The following is a 17,700-nucleotide window of genomic DNA, read 5'->3' on the forward strand; positions in this document are numbered from 1 at the left end:
GAGAGGCCTGTAACCCTATGATGACACAGAAAAGGCTGAGGCCTTCTCTGAGAATTAGCTTTAAAGCCTTTCATGCTTATGTGTCTAACAGTGAACTTTATCACAGCACTTGACAGTTCTGTAAATAACTAGATGGGATGTACCTTAAATAAATAATAGAGTAGCAAAAATTACTTCCTATGTTGTCAGATAGCTAAATAAGTGACAGCTCAACTTGTCATTCCAAAGGAAAGCAGTAAATGTGCTTACTATATAACTTCACCAACTTTGTCTATGACCAGGTATCTCTGATAGCCAGAAAAGCACAAACTGGATATGACAATACAGGTAAATCAGGCTGCTTCAAATACTGTTATTGGCACAGTGCAAGCTAAAGATGATTTCTCTGCTGCTCACCTGAAAGCCACCAAGAGCATGTTTCTCCTAACACAAAAATGTTCCACCACTTCTTAATCATGGGGATTTACAAATAAAAATCCTCATGTTACACTCTAGAGCTGCACATTGATACCAACTATTCAGTCAGTTCTACTTTCAAGTACGGACTGTTGCCAAATCAGATCACTTCCCATTAATCAACATTTGAACTTGAAACCAAACTGTGGGCAATCAGGTAATACTGAGAGTGAGAGTGCATAACTAATTGCCAGCCCACACATTTCCTTCCCATTAGCTATTGTCAGTGAACTGCAAAAATGCAAATACAAAGTTCCTTCTCTTTTTTTCATTCTTTCTAACTGAGGCTGACAAGGCTTATGAAAACACTGCCCTTCTATGAATTGCAGGAAAACACACTGAATGTAAACAGAAAACTCCCCATGGGCTAAAAATGCCCTCACCAAATGGTGAACAAGGGCAAAGCCAATCTGTCCTTGAATTTCTGCAAGGAGCTCTGAATTATTTTAAAAGCAGCTCTGTGCATTGCACTACAACAGCAAACTACTCAGAAAATGGATGCGGAATGGAGATGCTTTTGTAAACTGCAGTGATAAATGTGTATCAAATGATAGTGCAAACTAGTCAGAGGGCAGCAAAAGTAAAAGGTTATCTTTCAACCCTTCGAGATGTTTAGTTCCTAAAGTACAGAAGTTCTGAAGTCAGCGCTCACCTTAAATCTGCTGATGTCTTTGTGAAAAATGTTTCATTTAGACATTCAATGTCAAGCATTAATTAAATGCTTTTCTAGTCTGGATGTTCAGTGCCCTTCAAAATCAAGCACTTGCCTGGGTCTTGAATGCTGATATTTAATAAGGAAATTTCTCAGTTCTGAATGTCCTTTAGTCTCATGTTTTTAGAATAACTAATAGACGTTCATGAGTAAAATACTAATGGAGAAATGTTGTGTCATAGAGAAAGCAATCACTTAAAAGCATGGTTTTAAAATAATGCTGTTTAATGCTTAGTAGCTTAATAAAAATTGGCATCTCTTTTTGTGAGCTGAAGAGGCTTACCTCCCAGTAGTCCACCCCCACTGTCAGCAGAGGCTTCTTTCCTCCAAGCTACAGTGTGTCCAGACTGAAGGCATGATTTGGCATGACAAAGGGCAAGCAGAAATCTCTAGCAGGGGAGGGAAACTCCTGAAATGGATCTGCCACTGACAGAACAGACTCACTCTGGAAAGCTCTGCCCTCAGCTGCTGGTCCCATGCCCCAGCTGGAGAGTCTCATTCTCCTTTGGTGTGACAAACAACAAAACAGCTGCTTGGGGAGCCGCTCTGTAACCGATGGAGTGGAGTCCACAGCAGGGGGCAGGATATATTTCCTCCTGTCACTTTAAAACTGATTGTCAGTTGTTCTCACAGAGCAATATTAACCATCTCAGTCAAAAGTCTTCGTGGGTTTCCCAGAAAATTAATTCAAAGCATATGTAACACTGAAATGTTTATATTTACACAATGAAAGGAAGGAATTGTAAAATTCAATATGAAATCTACTTGCACTGTGTAGAAAAGAACAGCCTATTTCAGGTATGCAGGTGTGTACAGCTGACAGCTTAAAGAGATCCTTCTACCTACTGAGAGTTAAATTCTAACATATCTGCCTCATCGTTCATCTGAGCGAATCTCAGCCCCAAATCGCCTTCAGATCTTTTTTCTTTCCTTAAGGCATCACACATTTCTCAGTGAAACAGAATGCCGGCAACGCTGCAGCTATTGCCACTAAGATGCCTGCTGCCCGTGACTCATTATCTTACTGAACTGCTGTCCCTCTTTGCAAGGTCATGGGGTGACTTCTACGTAGGAGAAGCTGCAAAAAGGATTCTACAAAAATGAGCAGAGCATTTGGAAAACCAGAGGGTACCGCAGCTCCTCACCTTTTCCTCTTTATGTAGCTAAAGCTGAAAGATGCAGCTTTCTTCACAGATCAAGAACTTTGCAATTGGACATAATCTGTTTCTCTGAGTGAGTTAGCTCTTCAATCTATTCATTCAGCTCAAAGTGTTACAATACCTTCTTTTCTTGGGCAAGGCTTTGTTTTGCTGCACCACGAAGTATATCATTTGCAATTAAAACAAAACAGCACTGTGGTGTTCTGCTAGGAAAGCTGTCTGCATCCAGCTGTTTCCAAGAACCTTTTTGTCTGCTTGCCTTCCTCCACTTCCTCATCCTTTTCCTATTAATCTCCATGATGTAATTTCAATTCTAATCAACAAACACAAAGGCATGCTGATACTTACAGCCTTCTTTCTGCTTCAGTGCAGACTTTGCTACACTTAGCCATTCTTTTTTCCAGTTATTACTCCAGTTTTTCCTATCTGAAGGAGGTATTTATTTTTAAAGCAATGTTGGACAGAACCATTATTGTTTCCTAAGCCCTGCCCACTTGCATCATTCAGGAAGATCCTGGGAATCATCGGTCAGACTAAAGGCTGCCTGCAGAAAATCAGAAGAGCTTGATTTTATTCATCAGTTGTTGCCTTCTCCCATAACTTGAATGTGTGTGTCACAGTAGTGATCCTTCTTGATAGGACTTTTTCCAATGCTGGCTTATTTATAAATGAATATGCAGGAGACAAAGTAATACTAAACATGACATCAGCTTTTTATTTCAATGGAGCTTAGAAGAAGGCCATCTTTTCCTCCCAGCAACTTTCTATGGCCTACAATGATGAAACAAGGTAATAAGTTTGACTATTCCCATTTGCCTTCACTGTAGGTCATAAAACACACATCTAATTTTTATATGGTTGTTGGAATGGGAGTATGCATCCGAAAGTTATTGCAGAAAGCTTCAAATCCTGATGGAATAATTAATCTGAACAATAATCCCATGTAAAAATTACACTAGTGCAATTAAAACATACTACTTTCTGCACAAAGCTGCTAGAATTTAATGAAATAAGAGGAAAGCAGTACAGCAATCTGCACTTGAAAGCTGAATAATCAGTCCCTGTGGATACAGGCATGTATGGCAGTGCTGAGAGGAAGCTCTGATTGCCTGTGCTTACCTAAATGCACAGTTTTAAACGTAATTCCTCAAAGGAAATCTTTCAGTATTCGATCTATGGAGCGATCCATCCCTTATTGCCTTTCTGTGTGTTTGATATGCCTTTGTAAGTACATGACATTGTGCTTATGGGAACGCTGAGTATAAAATAATTCAAAACAGATACACTGAAATGCTGAGAAGCTATTTAAGCTCTTCTCTTGCGTAGCACCTGCAGGAGTGACCTGAATTACTGGCATAACTCAGCAAGTGACATTGACTGCTACATGCAGGAATGTGACAGGATACACTGGGAGCTGCAGGGCATTCACACAGCATTTCCAATACTAGGATCTGTAGTCAAGAAAGGAGAGTGTGTTCTTCTGCATCCCTGCCCTGGGGAGAACACTGACATGTAGAGGCACCCATTACTAAATCAAATGGAGTTTGACTCCTTCAGACCACTCCTCTATTAGTTAAGTGTGCTTAAAAAGCAAAACAAGACAAATTAGGGATCTGACATTATAAGAAAAATCATAGACAGGACACAGAATTGCAGAGGAGCATTGAAGATAACAGTCTCTTAAGAAGGAAAGGTAGATGGAGATAAACAAGATGAGAAAATTGTCTTTCTAGCACCGTGTGAAACTACTTACACGCACCATTAGTTTTCAAGACACCTTGAAGATGGTCTTTCAACACATCCAGCTGCTCCTAAATGGCTGCACACATGGTGGGATGCTCCTGGTAATGCTGTTATGGGGCACAGGGCTCCAGCCTCTGCACAGCCCAACTCTGGGGGGTTCTGCTGAGGGGATCTGACATCACCACACAGCAATCAGCGCTGCCTGGACAGGAGAGAGACGCAGTTACCCTCGTGTCAGGGGGTGCAGGTCACAGAAACACAGAATCACAGAATGACCCGGGTTGGAAGGGACCTTAAGGATCATGTAGTTCCAACCCCCCTGCCTGGCAGGGCCACCAAACATACACCTTTACTAGATCAGGTTGCCCAGGGCCCCGTCCAACCTGGTCTTGAACACCTCCAAGGACGGGGCATCCACAACCTCCCTGGGCAGCCTGTTCCAGGACCTAACCACTCTCCTAGTGAAGAACTTCCCCCTAACATCCAACCTAAATCTTCCCTCTTTTAACTTAAAACCATTTCCCCGTGTCCTGCTATTGTCAGCCCTTTCCAAGAGTTTACTCCCTCCTGGGAGTAAGTTCCCTTCAGGTATTGAAAGGCTGCAATGAGGTCACCCCGCAACCTTCTCTTCTCCAGGCTGAACAAACCCAACTCCCTCAGCCTGTCCTCATAGGGGAGGTGCTCCAGCCCCCTGATCATCTTCCTGTCCCTCCTCTGGACCCTTTCCAAAATCTCCATATCTTTCTTGTACTGAGGGCTCCACACCTGGACACAGTACAACAGATGGGGCCTCACAAGAGCCGAGTAGAGAGGGACGATCACCTCCCCATCCCTGCTGACCACCCCTCTCCTGATGGAGCCCAGGATCCCATTTGCTTTGTGGGCTGCCAGAGCGCGCTGCGGCTCATGTTGAGTTTTTCGTCCATCAGGACCCCCAAAGCACTCAATATCACAAGGAAGGCTGTGCTGCGATCCCACCTCCAAATAACGACTGGATTAGTTCAAGCCGGCAGCCTGGATGCTGAGGGGCGTTGGGAGCGGCGGGAGAAGCGCTGCCGCTTTAAGAGCGCGGGGCGGCGCTGCTGGGCACGGTCACGTGCGGGGCTGCGGCCGGAACCCGCGATCGCGGCCGCCCGAGGAAGCGCCCCGAGCCGGAGCTGTGAGTGTGGGGCGGCGCGTGCCCGGCTCGGGAGCGCGCATCTCCCACTGCTCCTCATCCGCGGCAACGGTGAAAGGAGGGCGGCGGAGTCGGGGAGAGGATGGAGCTGTTCCAAGCCAAGGATCACTACATCCTGCAGAGCGGGGAGCGGGCGCTGTGGTGCAGCCGAAGGGACGGCAGCCTGCAGCTCAGAGCCGGTGGGTGCCGGGGGAAGATGGCAGCGGAGGGTGGGGGGGTCGCTGAGGGGAGCGCTGGGAATGGCGGCGGGGCCGCTCCCGTGTCCGATCCCAGGCCACGGTCCGCTCGTTTAACACGAGACTTCTTGGTACCTCTGGTCACCCCCCGAGCATCACTAAACCCAATGGCCATCTTGCGTTGGCGTCAGCCTTATGTAAGTGGTGCCTGACGGTGCCGAGTCCTCGCAGGGGTGTTCTGTACTGGACGGTGTTTCTGTTCTGAAACTGGACCGGTACAGCCGCTTCTTTCAATGGCTCACGAACGTTTCTGTGTAACCCAGCCGTGGTCGGGCTCAGGCTGTGCAGAAGTTGTAGGCACAGAGTTCTGTCAGCTGAGATACTGGGGCAGCGCTGGGCAGTGATACCTTGTGGTCACCACGGGGTGAGAAGTGAGGAGTGCTCTTGGTTTAAGGAGCACATGTAGCTGATGAGATATAGAAGACCATAGGTCACCTGCTTAAAGGCTGGAAATAGCCTGAGTCAACGTGTGTTCCACCAGATGTATGGCATTGCTTACAGCTTTCTGCAACTAGGCTGAAAAAGCCACATAGGCACATATATGGCCACAGTTGGCTGAATGCGGTGAGCTTAATGAGCTTTCACAAGGCTGGAATTGACTTAGATTAACAGTGGGATTGGATGCTTCTGTGTGTTTTATCAACAGTGCTGCTTTGTTGTACTGTTATGTCTTCGTGCCTTTATCTCTTCTTGTGTATTGTCATAAAAGCTCTTGCTTTAACCGGAGTAATACAAACATTAGCGTGTAAAGCTGTAATTCTGGAGGCTGTTGTGATTGACACAAACCCAAGCTTTCAGGCTTGTTGTCATGCAGCTGTTGCTGTGATTTCCTGGAGCTCATCAGCTTCACGGGGGCTCTGCCAGTGCTCTGCAGTCTGTGCAGCTCACCAGGGTTCTGTCTGCAGTGTGACTTTAAATTTACAGTCGCTATGAATGTGATCCCTATTGTGTGTGATCCACCAATTAATGGAGAGTAATGTGATAGTTAAGGCTCCTGGTTTGCTTGACACTTGTTAGTCATGCTTTCCTATTTGGCTGGGTTTTCAGTTTTGTTGTTGCTGTGGCTCTGGTTGATCTCAGTATGTGCTAATGCTGTGAATTGAAGTGCTGTACTTGGTGTGTTGAAAGCAAACCTGAGCAGGAAATAGTTCTGTAACAGAATTTCTTGGATCAGTAACTCTTGGTTATGCTAAGACAAAGCTGGGGACCCTTTAGAACAGGCCATTTGACCATTTATAATCAAGGGCCACCGAGTGGAAATGAGTAAATGGATTAGTGTCCTATGAGTCACTGCTATATTAAAAAGAACAAGTTGTAACTTGTGTTCATTGGCATGTTGAATAGGCCAGGAAAAGGCTGTCACCTCACTGTGTGTCTCTACTAGTTTTTGGAAACTGGCTCTGTCCCTAGAAGGAGGTTAAAATTAATCATTGCTCACTTACGGATTGAAACAGGTAATGCTGGCAAACCCTGCAGAGTATTGTTTTACAGGATGGGTTGAATTCTAAAGAGCTGAAGCTGAGCTTTATAATGGTCTCATCCCTCAAACATAAAGGCACGTTTCAAAACTTGCTGATTGTGAAAGCTCTATTTCTGACCTTTTCAAGTCACGGAGAGAACTCGACTTAAAACAAAAACCAACCAAACAATGAAAACCCAACATGAAAAAGCACAACCCAACGAAACACCCGTCAACTGAGAAATGTTTGCTATGAGCCAAGTCTGAAGCTGACCCAAGGTTCAAAGATGTCTTCATGTGTTTACAAGGTATCTCTGTTGGTGGTGTTTATGTGAAGTGAAAGTAGTGATTGAGTCACCTGCAGGAAAGCTGAATCATTGTGGCATCCCAGTCTATGTGAGGTGTCTTGCTGTCCTCAGTTACTATTTTTCAACATGGTGACAAACTATGTTGTTCAGCCCTGCTTTAAGTGCTTTGCACTCAGGTTTTGATCTGGTGTTTACTTCCAGCTTACCCTGCTTATACTTTGCTTGGCTACTCCTGGCAGCACAGTATAGTGTATATTTTACAGCATGGTTTTATTGCTGTCATGGGTGTGAATTATGCAAGATGCCGAATTCCTCACTATCAGCACAAAAGGGAATGGGAGACTCTCAGTGAGTGAACACTTCTAGCTCTTTCAGTGTTGGCTTTGATGATGCTATGGGTGGTGGTGCCAGACTGAACACAGCTGGAAGTAGTTGCTGAATAAACTGGGGCAGTGATGCTGTCCTCTCTATCCTGCAAGAGAAACAAGTGCCAGCAGTGGGAGTGACATTCAAGTGGTGTTATTCAGAGCCAGCTTCCGGGCACTGTGTGCTCAGATTCCATGACCTGCTTGTAAGTGTAAGGTGGCGATAAGATGCGCCTCACCTCTGGAGCTTAACTAGAGGCAAATGAGCATTCATGTATTATTAAGTGTTTCAGGAAATTAGTGCTCCAGTATTGTTTTTCGTCTGTTGAAAATGGTTGTGAATCATCAGCTGAAGCAATGCCTCTTAAACATATTTCTTTCCTAATGAGAAGCTTATTAGCAAACAGTATTTTTTTCTGAGTATCAGGGAAGAGATTTCAGGCTAAGTGTATTTCTGAGAGCATGAAATCTGAACCGACTCACGAATCATAATGTCATCTAACACCGGAGCTGTGTGTAGTTACCTTACTCCTCAAAGGCATTACTGAGGTCATGGGAAAATTACCAGTTAGAATTTCTGCTATTCTTCTCTTCTAGTCAAATGCTATGAGGAAAAATTCCTTTATATGAAGTCCAGTGCCTATAAATGCTCAAAGAGGCCTCAGTGAAGCAGGATGGCCGTGCTTGACGTCACGTAGGGAGTGATGCTGCTGATGCTGGTTGATGCTTTAGTTGCTTGAAGGCTGCAGAGCCCTTCTGAGCACAGTAAAGGGATGATGGCCTGTGTGCTGGCTTGTGCCTCCGAATTAGATTCTTGATGCAAAATAGGCTTCTTGAGGGGGTATGTCTTAGAAATGGCCTGTGTGTTCTGGAATATATTCCATAGAGGAGCTGCAGCTTTGGGAAGGTTTTTTATCACAACTTCCATAGGGATCTCAAGCTGTTTTCTTGATACTTTGTTTTAGCTGCGGTGGTTACTGGGCTGTTTCTCACTTATGTGCGTACATTGCGTTCCGTCCTTTCAGCGCTCTTAGCTGACAGCGCAATGTACCTTGTGGCATATGTGACAAACCAGATGTCAAACCGATACATATTAAATACAACCCAGCAGAAATAGTGCTTGAATACTGAGCAGTTAATTTGCTGCTGCTGCTTTCTCCTAACAAAGGGCAGCAGGGTGAGGGCAGGCTGTAGGCTGCTGCGTATCCTTCATCTACTCTGTTTATTTTATGTATGAAACATCAGTTTTGTACCTTCTGGCTGTGAGGTGAGACCTTCACTACCGGAGATAAGATCTACTTCAATTTTATTGACTTTCTTTAATGGAATGTAGTCAACCTATATCTAAGACTTAGAGATGCCTGCTATGTGTTAACCTGGTGGCGAACAAAGAAATCTTGAGGCGCCAAGTTGCTTATTTAGCTTCCTTTTGAATCTTAGTGGTTGAGGGGAAGCTGAATATAACATGGCTGTTCCTCTCATCTCCTCTCCTTATATGTAGAGGTCTGGAATTGTTAGATCTGTCCCAGACCAAATGCAGATGTATCCTGGAATTCCTGCCCTCACTGGAATGACTTTGGTTTTAAATAAGCGAAGACTCTTTTAAGCCTGATATGTTGTTTCTTGTGAGCTGACAATTGTTAGCTTCTACAGGGAGAGAGAAGGTTATTTATTTATTCATTTATTGCTACATTAAAAAATGAATCTGTAATTCAGATGTATTTTAGCCTTGTATTTTGATAGCATAAATCAGATATCTTTGATCTCTGTAGGTTAGAATTAACTAAATGATGGCAAAGAGGATATTGCAGAGTTAATTGCAATGAAAATGTTTAGAACTGCAGGCACTGTTAGGAAACATCTCTTCATTTAAGAGGGGTCTGCTCCTATACCAGCAAGTATTGTTGCTTTTCACACTGAGTACAAGTGTTACAATGTGTTACCTGTGCTCTTTCAAAGTAATTCTTCTTGTTTTGTGTTTGTTTGTTTGAATTATAATTATTATTTTATAATTCTTAACTTTGATTCTGTTAAGTGTACAGGAGAGACCTCAGGCTGCTGGAGTTACGTTATTGCAAAGGTTGTATAACAACACTGTGAGTGTATTTAGTGTTAAGACTTTGTTTTGACTCCTGCAGTATCTACCCCGTCCTTGGCAGAGATAGGGAGCTGTTGCTGGCACAGGTGTCAGTGGGCAGTATGAAAACATGGCTTTTTCTGTTGAAAAATAAAGTATTTTCTGATGAAGTTATCATTATGAAAGGGTGGTTGAAGCTGGATCATCGGAAATTGAGAGATTTAAGATGCTTCTCTGAAGGCTTTGGGTGCCCTGAGGAAGTGATCTGGTGGGCACTTGGGCATTTCCTGGTGACATGAGTGAGACCAACAGAACGAAAACGTTCTTTTGCATCTGTTTCAAATTGTAGTGCATGCCAAGCACAGCTGGAGTCCTGCAGTGTCCATGTACTTCCACTGAACAGTTCCCTTGCATTGTGAGACTTCTTGGATAGTGGTGTAAAGTTTCCTTTTGGAGGCAAATTTTGCAGTGTAATATTGAACAGCTCTCAAGTGTAGCTTAATTAAATATTGAGTGTGTTGCACAAACCCACTGTTAAAGCTGTATATTGAGATTTCAGGCCCAGAGTTTGTATTTGGGGTACAGATAAACACTTCTCTCAGTGTCTGGAGTTCTCATGATTGATGTTTAATATTATACAAAACATGATTTCTTAATATACTTGTTTTGAGAGAACAAGATACAAATGTGGTAGCGCAATTCATTTTTCTTAAGCGTTAAATTTGCTATAAGCTTCTGACTTCATTGAATGCTCTGCATTTTGTTACAATATCCATGTGCATTTTTATAACTGAGAAATCCCCACTTGCAACTGTGCATCCTGATGCAGTAACCTCATTTGATTAGGGGTTATTAAATGACTTCTGGAGAAGCGAAGGCTCATTGTGGCCTTCCAGAATTTAAAGGGAGCATATAAACAGGAGGGGGAGCAGCTGTTAAATGAAGGCTTGTTAAATGAAGGTATGAAGATAAAGTTGAACATCACTTCAAGCCACTACGCTACAACATAAGAGGTGTTTGAATAATTGTTATGGAGTACATATACTGCTAGAGTTATTTAACTTCCTGAAGCACTCTGTTTTGCAGGAATTCAAGCTTTTCTAGCAGATGCATGATTATCTGAAATGCTCATAGTCTGGTGCAGAAATGTGCTTTCTGAGCAAAATAATCTGGCTGAGAAAATCAAGGAAAGAGGATTGAATAGAAGTCTTTGGCTAGAAGCAACTTTAAGAGTAAAGGGTTCTTAGCCACTGAAGCACAGCTTGCCATCTTATTCTAAGCTGCTTCCTCCTTGGGCTTTTTGAGGGATCAAGGGACCTTACAGGTGAGGAATGAATTGAGGTGTTGAATTCTTTATGGTTGGGAGGGGAACCTGCATTTTCAAGTGACAGAACCTTTTCTGGGATTGAATGGGGATGGCTACATACTTCTCGTGTTTTGTGTTCACAAACAACTTGAGGAGGAACAAAACAAATCCTTCCAAGGTGGAAGGAGACTGTTGGTTGAATTCGGTGAATGTGAAATTAAGCTGACATTTAATGAGCTGACATGGGGATTGTGTGTGTGCTGAATGGCTTTTTAGGGCAGACTAGTGGACTGTTCGGTAATAGTTTTGTTTTTGAGTAGTGAATATTTGAGGGATGTGCAACTAGAAAAGCCTTTTTGGTTTGTCCCTATTATTTTACAATTACCAATTAAAATACTTCTGGATTTAATTGCAGCTCCCATCAACTTTGTATGCCTTAGAACATGGCACTGGAACAACTGACAATGGCGGTTTGTTATTGCTTATAGCTTAGGAGTTCCTTGTAATATTGTGTGCTTTCTAGGCAAATGAATGTTTTTCCTTATGTTTTTATGGTTTCTCAGCAGTTCTTGGTGACTCAGAATTTTATAGCTGCAGCAGAGTACAAAGAAGTGTTCTTTATCCTTACAAATAGCAAGGATTCGTTTTCATGACATACTTTCTCTTGAGCTTAATATCCTGCTTACTCTTTTTTAGGAATGATTGCTGCACTTAGATAAGGATTGTGTTGTTACATCCCTCATTTTAAATCTATCACTATCCAACCTGGACAGAATGTGAATTTGTTCCCGTTCATCTGGTCCAGTTTTGAAATGCATAAAGAATATGTTCAAGGATACTGAACTGCTTAATTTCTTAAACAAAGCTGGATGGATGTGTGCTCTGCGGTGTCTGTGCTCCTATGGTTGAGCCATGCATGTTGGAAGGAACTTGCATTGAATACTTTCTTGGACAGGATACATCTCACGTTAGGGACTGGGGGATGAACAGGTTATTCTGAGGTGCCACAGCAATGAGTTATTAGCTGAAGAGATAATTTGTTTCAGGTTTCAGCTGGGAAATAAGCAAGTCAATAAACCTACCCTTCATAATTATTAGTTGTTGGTACTCATAAGAATAAATGTCTTAATGCTCCTCCATCTTTCTGCAATTAAAGTACATTAAACATGAATTTAGGAGTCTGCCAGTAAGAACTTAGCTGAAGTTTGCCTGCTGAAGTACTACTTGAGGCCTTTCTTTTCTAGAAAATACTTGATACTCTTAAGTCTTCCCAGTTAACTTGTAATCTTTTAATCCTGGCTAATATTTCAGAACAGTCCTCAAAGTTGAACTGGAACTTGAAAATAGTTCCTTTTGAAAAGCCCTGAGGGTCCGGTAGTGTTTGTTGGATGCTTCAGATCAAAGGCAAAACTTAAATGGGAGGAAAAAGCTGAATGTTGAAAGTGGCTGTGAGAATTTCTACCCTGCCAGGCAACAGAAAGAATTCCTGAAGGTGTTTATATGTTTATTTAGATAGATTCCATGCTTGTTTTTAGGAGCTCCATATGTATAATTGAGCTTAAAGTTCGGTACCAATTGGTTTTCATACTGAGTACGGTGGCTGAACACTTCCTAGCTGAGGCCCATTCCTTGAAATTCCCCAGTGTTTGAGAACTATACCCCCTGACTTCCAGCAAAATTGGAAGATAAATGGTTGTAACTACCTGATGGATTGAACCTGACAGCAGCTCAGTGGTAATGGCTGGATCCAACAGATTCTAAATGAGATCTTTTTTTTTTTTAATTTCCTGCCTCCTGCCCGAGGGAGGCTGATTACCTCCCCAAACCCATCAGGCTGAGCAGTAATCATTGGTGCTGAGCAGTGCCTTGTCCCAAAGCAGCAGTTTGTTTCCTTGTCAGAGCTTGTGCCTGACCTTGGATCGACTCTGCCGGGTGTCGAATGGGGAAAGAGCTGGAAAGCAGTTTTGGCTTTTGACAGTCTTCCAAGTTGCTTTTATACTGCCTTTCCCAGGATTATGTTTGTATAAACACAAACAGTTCAAGAAGCTTTATCTGATGTTTTTGCCTTTACTTCCCAGCAGCGATGTTCAGAGAGCTGGTGTGGAAATAATCACATCAGAGCTGGTTTTGTTCTGTGTTTGTGGTGGAAGTCCTATTGTGCTGTGATTACAATGCTGATGCAGTCACGGTGCAGAGTAAATGTATGTTTGGTGATCACTAATCTCAGACAGCAATTGGCAAAAAGAGCCAATTTTTTTCCTAATAGCTTGGATTTATTTGGTGTGGTAAGGAAAAAAGAATATGAAATTCTATAAATAAAGGTATGTATTTGTCTACCAGGTTTCTGTCCCAAAGTATTAAGTGCGTGTGCTAATGCTTATCAAACTTGGCAGGTCTTTAAATTGAAGCTGAATGAGGGCTCCACAAGCTCCCTGAGCAAATGATGTTCCACCTGGATTAGCTCATTGCTGTTCTGAACTTCGTGTACAGTTAGCTTTTATTTTGGTAGACAGTGGCTACTTTGATATTTGAGTATAGAGACTATTCCAGTGCTTTGCTTGATAGAGCACTATGGTAGATAGTGCTTACTGATAGATGGATTTTTTTAAAACATGAAAATGAATTCACACTTGCTGTTGAGTGGCTTTAGTATTCAAATATTTTCAGATGTCTGAAAACATCTGAACAGGGAACTTTATCTGAGAATTTGCTTTTTTTTGTATGTCTGCTTCCTTTTGGCTATATAAAGACCTGAACATCTTCTGTAACGTGTCGCTATCTACCAACTTATGTTGCCTCTTACATTTTAATGCATTTTGTAGTTAAACTAATCTTATAGGCCTACATTTAACTTTTTTTGGTCTCTGTATATTTAAAAGTCTTTCATAACCGTGGAACTTCTGCTTTAATTTTAAGAATTCACGTCGATGGCTAAAGGAATAACAGCTGCCAGAACTGCTGGGCAGGAGGTTAAATTACAGTAGTCAGTCTTAGATGATCTTACAGTATTAAACATAAGCTCGAGAGCTGCTTTGTCTGAAGCTGAGTAAGCAGGACCGTATTCAATATGAAAGCCTGTATTCTTTTTTTTTTGGAGGGTGAGGTAGGAGAACTGTGCAATAATTTGGTTCATCTACCTTATGTAGGTACGCAGGGGTGTACTTCTCTAAAGCAATAAGCTCATACTGGTGATTATTATTATTTTAGTTATATTTATTCAACATGGCTGGCTGTTGGCTCTGAGTCCAGCAGGGACCATCATGTGGGATCTGGAGCTCTAACTGGTAAATATGTTCTAGTCAGAATGTCAAAACAGACATTGATATTTTTTCCATAGCCTGCAGACACTGCTTCTATAAGAGTTGTTTATAGCTAAACTTTGCTGGATGCTGGGAGGAACGCGTCAGTCTCCTCAAGTGTTGCTAAATATGTGGCTTTTCCTCCCACCATGTCACAGCTTCCTTATAGGTTGGCTTTCTTGCCTTCACTGATGGTAGTTTGATAATCACATTTATTTCAAGAGTCATTGCTTCCTATCTTGTGGATCCATATTTGCTGCCTTTTGAGATCTTACTGTGATGTATATCTGACTCCAAATAACTCCTGGTTTTCCAAAGCTTTGCTATGCTGTAAGTGAACACAGGAGTTTAGTCAGCTCTCATTCTCTGCCCTACTTGGGAGACGTGCTCCTGCAGAGGTTTCAGGCATTGCCTATGGCCACGTCTAGGGCTGAATATGTCAGAGTAAACCATGAGAACAGTAGAGGCTCCATTAAAAAAAAACCTTTATATTTTGCAGTCCCCAGTATCGGTTTCTTTACATCTTCTTCTTGGTGTGCCAGTCCAAACTATCATTTCCTTATGCCTTTAATTGCAACTAAATCTTTTTTTAACATTTTCCCCCATTTTTGTACATTATTTGAACAAACTCACAATTTAGAGCTTTCCTACTAATAGGCTGAATATTAGGAAAAATTCTGCTCGAAAGGAGTAATGAGGTATTGGAACAGCTGCCCAGGGGAGTGGTGGAGTCACCATCCCTGAGGGTTTACAAGAAACATATGGTACTGAGGAATGTGGTTAGCGGGCATGGCCAGGTCAGGTTGATGGACTAGATGATCATAATGGATGATTCTGTGCTTAGTTTATCTTGTTATAGCAGGAAGCAGATGGCTTCAAGAGACCTGGATAGTATTCAGATTATTATTTTTGTAGTAGCTATGGCAAATATGAAGTGGTTTGAAGCCTTTAAACCGCTACCAGTATTCCTCTATGTGCCTGGCTTGTGTCTGTTTTTTATCTCTCATTGGCACATGAATGAAGTAAATTTCAAGTGTCCAAGGTAGCAAAAAGTAGATTAAGTTTGAAATAGAGCACTACAGGATTCTTGAGGTGAAGGTGAGACTCAGGATGTGTTGGTGAGCTGGGGAAGGTGGTGAAAGACTTGAGAGCGGGGAAGGCTTCTTGCGTGACTCGATCCTGTAAGCTTGGTGCTCACATCTGCTCAGCACAGAAGTGCTCCTGTGCATTATTTGAACTGAAATGCTGAGATCAAGAACTCAGGCGGTACTTGAATACGTATTGTATAAGCAAAAGATATTCAGTACACAGGAACATGATGAGTTTGAAGTACTTCAGAGAGGCTTGAGCATAAATCACTGATCACACTACTGCATAATTTCTTGTGCTCATCTATTTCAGTCTTCTTAGGAGCTTAAATTATGGCATGATTCATTTTTCTTATATTGGCTCCTGTACCAAGTAACTTTCTCTAGTGCTCTCACAGTAAAACAGGAACAGTCAGGTATCTGCCATTAAATGGTACAGCCTGGTTACACGTATTAACCATAGCTCTGTACTGCCTCCTGCAAACACCTTGAAATCTTGATCCCCAGTGCACTTAGTTCCTGCTTTTCTGTGTGAAAGCACAGCACGGTAAACTCCTTTTAAGTGAGTTCAGTTTAGATCTATGCTGACTTCTGTGTCTCATGTAAATGCTTGTATTTCACAACTAAATGCAGGCTGGTTTATTATGAAGTGTGTTAAACTGAAAGCTAGGAATAAATCTGTATTCTTGGAACAAGAGCAGCCTGAGTTGTGAATAAGTTTCAAGGAGAATGTAGTGTTTAAAAAAACTGTGTTTAAAAATAATAAAATACCATTGGTTGTTGTCTGCAGATTTTAGACTTTAAAGGAGGAACTCAGTTCTCGTGAGCAAGGTGTGGGTGGATGATTGTTCTCTTTATCTTGGGACGTTATGTCAGGATGCTCTTGAAAATGTTTACATATTTACCCTGGGATCTAATCTATGTAACTTGCCTACATGTAAACTGGAGAAACTTTTCCTCTTCTGAGCTAATATCAAACTAGTGGAATGTGAAACCCTCAGATTTCTCACGTGGATATTGTTTTTAATGGCTTAAATGAAAATTCTGAAATTTCTTTTGCCACATTATTGAACTTTACAGGTATCATACAGCTGTTGGTAACAAGATGCTGCCATTCATTTAGAGTTTCTATCAAATGCTTTTCACACTGATACTGACTTGCATCAAACAATGGCTTGAGTGCATGTTGAGATTGGTACCTTTTGCACATGATGGAGCTGGTAGCATTGCCTTCCTGTTTGCTTTTATACTTCCTCTGTGGTTCATTGGCACTTCTTCATATGGTTTCTTAGAAACCATGAAACCTTATATAAAATGAAATTGTGTATGTATATATAAATAGAAAAAAATTGTGAAATGAATAGTATCTGGGTAGATATGACAGAGAGCTGGGGCTGAGAGTTAACATCTGCCTGGTCATCTTGGGGCTACATTAGCAGCTTAATGACCTGTATTTAATTTTGCAATGACCATGTAAAGTTTCAATTAAGTTATGAATTCCAGTATATATTAGGAAAACTAAATATCCATTCAACTGAATTGTGTAGCTGAAAACACTCTCATAGTATTTTTTTTTTTCCTGAAATAACCAGGAAGGGAAAGGATTAGAACTATAAACAGGAGGAATCATTTGGTCAATTAGTTAAAATAGCTACTTATTAGCAAGCAAAAATTGAACAGCATATGTATCTTACTCTTGTTGTAGGAGTCATAGCATGTTTTCTGTCATCTGAGAGGGGAAAACAGAAAGAATGACTTGTGCTGGATTGATTGTCCTGCTGATTTTATTACAAAATATTAATTGTTATTATTTTTTTCAGCTACTGATCTTCTTTTGGCATGGAATCCCATTTGCCTGGGCCTGGTGGAAGGAGTCATTGGTAAAGTCCAGCTTCATACAGGTATGTGGCATTTTATTTTGTGCTGCTAATTCAGTTTGGTTTAAAGGCACTGATATGACCAGTAGAACTGTGCAACTCAAATGGGTTATGTAAATATAATATATTCTCTACAATGGTGTAGTACTTCCCAACTGTATGAACGTGTCGAAGTGTTTATACTGTAGCTGTGGTATGCAAATTCCTCTGTCCAGTGCATGTATTTTTTTTTTATTGTCTTGTAAAAATAGGGGACTGCATCCACAAAGAATAAAGTCAGTACCTGAAGTTCCTTCTGAGACTCCCTGTGAGATACGCTTGTTTGTCACACAGAAACAGCTGAATCAAGATAGCAGAGGCACACTAGAAATTGAGGAAGAAAGAAAATGGGCTGCGAGGGTATGGTGGATTAAGTTCTGGGAAGTGGCTGGCTCCAT

General features: G+C 41.8%; 1 protein-coding gene and 1 long non-coding RNA gene across 11 annotated transcripts in view; one reads left to right on the forward strand and one right to left on the reverse strand.

The window, feature by feature from the left end:
* Positions 1–5,185, reverse strand: part of LOC107316176 (uncharacterized) — a 43,416-nt gene extending 38,231 nt beyond the window's left edge. For 3 of the 6 annotated variants that reach the window (XR_014948784.1, XR_001556214.3, XR_001556209.3), the window contains exons 1-2: positions 5,050–5,185; positions 4,082–4,273 (exon numbers count right to left, since the gene is read on the reverse strand). This is a non-coding gene — a long non-coding RNA (uncharacterized LOC107316176). Of the gene's footprint in view, positions 1–1,451; positions 1,540–4,081; positions 4,274–5,049 lie in introns of those variants that run through there. The other 3 variants (XR_014948782.1, XR_014948781.1, XR_014948783.1) reach the window with 1 other exon arrangement.
* The window catches only part of INPP5F (inositol polyphosphate-5-phosphatase F), a 33,556-nt gene continuing 21,039 nt past the window's right edge, over positions 5,184–17,700 (forward strand). For all 5 annotated transcript variants that reach the window (XM_015867402.3, XM_015867404.3, XM_085554829.1 and 2 more), the window contains exons 1-2: positions 5,184–5,427; positions 17,207–17,287. In XM_015867402.3, coding sequence (XP_015722888.2) covers positions 5,331–5,427; positions 17,207–17,287 — 178 coding nt within the window. In that variant the 5' untranslated portion in view covers positions 5,184–5,330. The remainder of the gene's footprint in view (positions 5,428–17,206; positions 17,288–17,700) is intronic.

Source organism: Coturnix japonica, chromosome 8 (genome assembly GCF_054131305.1).
Source record: "Coturnix japonica strain WE chromosome 8, WE-NBRP24, whole genome shotgun sequence".
NCBI classification, from domain to species: Eukaryota; Metazoa; Chordata; class Aves; order Galliformes; family Phasianidae; genus Coturnix; species Coturnix japonica.